The sequence below is a fragment of the Drosophila takahashii genome, chromosome 2R, assembly GCF_030179915.1.
Source record: "Drosophila takahashii strain IR98-3 E-12201 chromosome 2R, DtakHiC1v2, whole genome shotgun sequence".
In the NCBI taxonomy this organism is placed as follows: Eukaryota; Metazoa; Arthropoda; class Insecta; order Diptera; family Drosophilidae; genus Drosophila; species Drosophila takahashii.
Window position 1 is genome coordinate 2,772,775 of NC_091679.1, and position 3,537 is coordinate 2,776,311.

The following is a 3,537-nucleotide window of genomic DNA, read 5'->3' on the forward strand; positions in this document are numbered from 1 at the left end:
AATATTTTAATAAACAGTTGATGTGTTTGCTTTGGTTGTTCCAAACGGAATAATTTTTATTGTGGCTTGAGATTCAAATCAAACCTCCGCCAAAGAATTTTATGTGTTTTACAATTATGTATGTGTGGGTGAGTAATTGCTAACAAAGTGTTTTCTGGAGCTCTGCTGAGTGGGTGTCGTTTAGCAACATCCTGCCTTGTGCTGATGTTGCATTTCTTATGTCAATTCTATGTGGGACAACGAACGGCTAGCTGCCGGTCACTGTCCACTTGGAAGAGGGTAACACGGGGAGGTTTAGGCGGTGGCGTAGTCGATGGTGCCGGTACGGTAACTCGCGCACGGGTCAGCTGCCTACGGGCTCGAAGGCAGGTGGTCCTGAGGTCGGCAATGACATCGCTCCACCAGAACACTGGCTTATGGTTCCTACGGAACGAGCCTCTCAGTCACATACTCTGGTCGCAGGCAAGCTCCAGGGTTGTTGCGATGCGGTTCGCCATCTCGTTGGATCCACCCGCCTCTTCGGCCGCCATGCCATCCAACGCGTTTGCGAAAACCTGCGTGCGCAGCGTGTCTGGCCGGTAGGCTTTTCTGGGCCGCGGTACTGAGCGGGTAACTTTTGCGGATATTCCCACTGAGCATAGGATTGCCCCGTGATCGCTTCCGGTATATGCGTCGCAGATTTCCCACCGAGCGGTTTGGATAATTGCTCCACTCACGTACGTTAGGTCGATGATGAAGGCGGCTCCTGCTCTAACAAACGTATGCCGCTCACCGTCGTTGAGGAGGACGACGTCTGTCGATGCAAACGCCTCAAGAACCGCGCGTCCTCTGGCGTTGGTCGAGACGGATCCCCACTCCTGGACCCAGGCGTTGAAGTCTCCTCCGACTATAACGTTGGTTGGTCCTTGGCCCACTTTCCTCCCACGCTCACCCTGTATGGCTCGCTAAGTATGGCCACATATGCCGCTACCTCGCGCACCGTCTGCATCAGCAGGTCCTGCGCCGCTCTGCAGTGATTCAGGTTGAGCTGAATCATTTGCATACGGTCCTCGGGATACCGGTACCGCCGTTTCCAGCCTGATTGCTTCTCCTGCCGGGTCGAACGTTGGCCTCTCCGGAACTCGACGGAGGGTTCGCTGACTCCTTTTTGCAGGCAACTGCCTTGTGGCCTGGTTCGCCGCACTTGATACAGCAGCCGCTTTTGTCCACCAGACTCTTACACCTAATGGCGATGTGTCCAAGCTCCAGGCATCTGAAGCAGCGAGGAAGGCCCTCGCGCTCGCGCACTCTGCACCTGGTCCATGCTATACGGACCTCCCCGCGCTGCCTGACTTCCTTCGCCATCGAGCATGGCAGGCTAAAGACCGCCGTCTTTGATTCCTCGTACCCGGGGCGGAGGCTTCGTATACTCACTGCTCCTTCGCTTAGCTGGTATTGCTCGGCGAGGGCGGAACGTATCTCGATTTCCGTCGTGATCGCGTCGAGGTTACGTATATCAAAGACGCAGACCTTCGACTCCTCCGTTAAGGCTCGCACTTCCGCAGCGTCGCCCAGGACCCTGGAGATGCTGTCCCTCATGGACTCGGCGCTTTTTGAGCTCCCTCTGGCTACCTCAAGAAGTATATTTCCCCTAGCCGTCCGAAGCACCTTGGTTACAGCCGCTCCGAGATCGGTCAGCTGGCTGTCCTCCCTTCTTGTGACCAGGGCCAGGATATCGCTGTAGCTCTTCCCTGGAGCTTCCACTACCACCGTGTTTGCTTCCTCTTTCTAGCCACTGTGCTCCACAAATTCCCGGCAGTCATGGGCTCGGGTTCGGGTGGCCCATGCCGACGCTCCGATACCCGAGGCATCGCTGGGGCATCTGGTCGAGCCTTTTTGGCACGGTTCCTTGGAGCTGCGGGGGCTGTGGTGACGGGGACGACACTAGCCCCGGTTATGCCGTCTTGCTGGCTGACCCTTCTCAACGGGTCAGTCTGAACTGCCCGGTCTTTCCTCGGCACTACCGCCATCTGCTGTGCCCTGCTTTCGACCGGCTTCCCAGCTGGTGGGGTCTGGGAGCATTTGCAGCATACGCTCTCCAACGCGCTCGTTTTCTCGGGCTCCACTGCCGACTGCTCGATGCCGGATTTGAGCTTCCGCATTTCCGCTATCATCGCTTTCATAGCGATATTAATATGGCGCACCTGCTTCTCGTGCATCAGGCTGTGGAGTTCGTCCAGCAGCTTTCCGAGCTTGGTGACGCACTCGGTACGAGTGAGCGTCTGCTCCTGCTCCTCTTCAGCGTCGGAGGTGGGCTCCTCCTGGGCGGCTTTGCTCCTTTTTGGAGGTGTACCCGTCGGGCCGCTCTTCGGACTGGCCGGGTCTCTGCCCCTCTTGGCCGAGTCTAGAGGTTCGCCGACCGCACTCCCCTCCGGCGCCGGGGGATGGCGCGAGGGGTGGGGATCGGGCCAGAAGACTGATCTTCCTGAAAGCCGCTGCGTCTCCCTTACTCGTCTCCTCCTTCTGGCTTGGTGCATTACCTAGCGTGGCGGCCAAGTCAGCCACCGCCACGACAGGGTGTGTTGGAGTGTTTGGTAGGGCCTCCAGAATCCTTGCCCTAACCGTGGGGGTTCCCACGGGTGGATTTCCGCTCTTGTGGCTGCCACCTGGAGTAATAATGTTTTTATCAGACATTCCAGTTTAGTTGCATTGTCGCCCAATGCTAGGTTGCACTTTATACCTTCTGCCAGGTGACCTGGCTGCCGGCCACTATGGCTCAGACGCAGACAAGGTAGCCGCCCACTTTGGGTCAGACGCTATCTGGGTTTAGGCCTGCTGCCAAGCTTGATCTTCTACCGACCACTATGGTGGGGTTGACAATTGGTCGGCTCCATGACCTTTACCACCTTAATGTTCCTCTGTGCGAGCCTTTGGTTTGGGTTTTACCAATACCTCCTGCCAAGAGCAGCAGCCCTGGAAACTATGCTATGCAGATCGCATACGCACGTCATAGCAGGTAGCTTTCGTCAGGGCACTAAAACTGGCGCGACAGCGCCTCCTGTCGGTCGATTGACACAGCGCCCCATGGTGGCGGCGGAGTGTTGCCAGACCTGTGCGGTTTTCTTGGTGCTTCTCAACACTCGGACACAGCTTAGTTTGCCAAAAGCTGACCTGACTGGTGTATGCTGCGGGGGCAGCAACATTTACCGCGAGAGAGAAGTTTGCGAACGGAGGCAACAACAACCATGGAGGTTTTCTATTGGGAACATTCTCACCACACCACTATGGGGCATTTGGCCACCTTGGTTGGCCAAAACCCATTTTTTAAAAGTCGTTAAAACAAAAAATGTTGATTGAGGATGTGTTAACAGAAGACCATTTAACAATGTTACGTATACAGAAATCCGATAGAGGTCGCCTCTGTTAAGTTAGAAGCTGTTAAATCAGCTGTTCGAAATTCAATTACACTAGTTTACAAAATAAAATCGACCTCACCTCAATCGAAGGCAACCTTAATTTTCCGGTAAAGTACATCTCCCTGATTAAGAAATGGGCACT

The 3,537-nt window shown here is 55.3% G+C and overlaps 1 protein-coding gene across 1 annotated transcript; it reads right to left on the reverse strand.

The window, feature by feature from the left end:
- Positions 1-443: 443 nt before the first annotated feature.
- LOC138912775 (uncharacterized) lies at positions 444-2,516 on the reverse strand. Its single transcript, XM_070214091.1, has 3 exons — positions 1,842-2,516; positions 1,045-1,767; positions 444-944 (listed from the first exon to the last, which is right to left on the reverse strand). Exons 1-3 carry the CDS (start codon positions 2,514-2,516, stop codon positions 444-446), a joined length of 1,899 nt encoding a protein of 632 aa, XP_070070192.1.
- Positions 2,517-3,537: the final 1,021 nt, after the last annotated feature.

Bases quoted from the DNA above. Each gene is read 5' to 3' on its own strand.
- LOC138912775 (XM_070214091.1), bottom strand. From the start codon at position 2,516: ATGCACCAAGCCAGAAGGAGGAGACGAGTAAGGGAGACGCAGCGGCTT. The intron at 1,768-1,841 runs GTATCGGAGCGT...CACAGTGGCTAG, and splicing joins ATGCCCCAGCGATGCCTCGG to AAAGAGGAAGCAAACACGGT. The intron at 945-1,044 runs GTATGCAAATGA...GGCCATACTTAG, and splicing joins GTACCGGTATCCCGAGGACC to CGAGCCATACAGGGTGAGCG.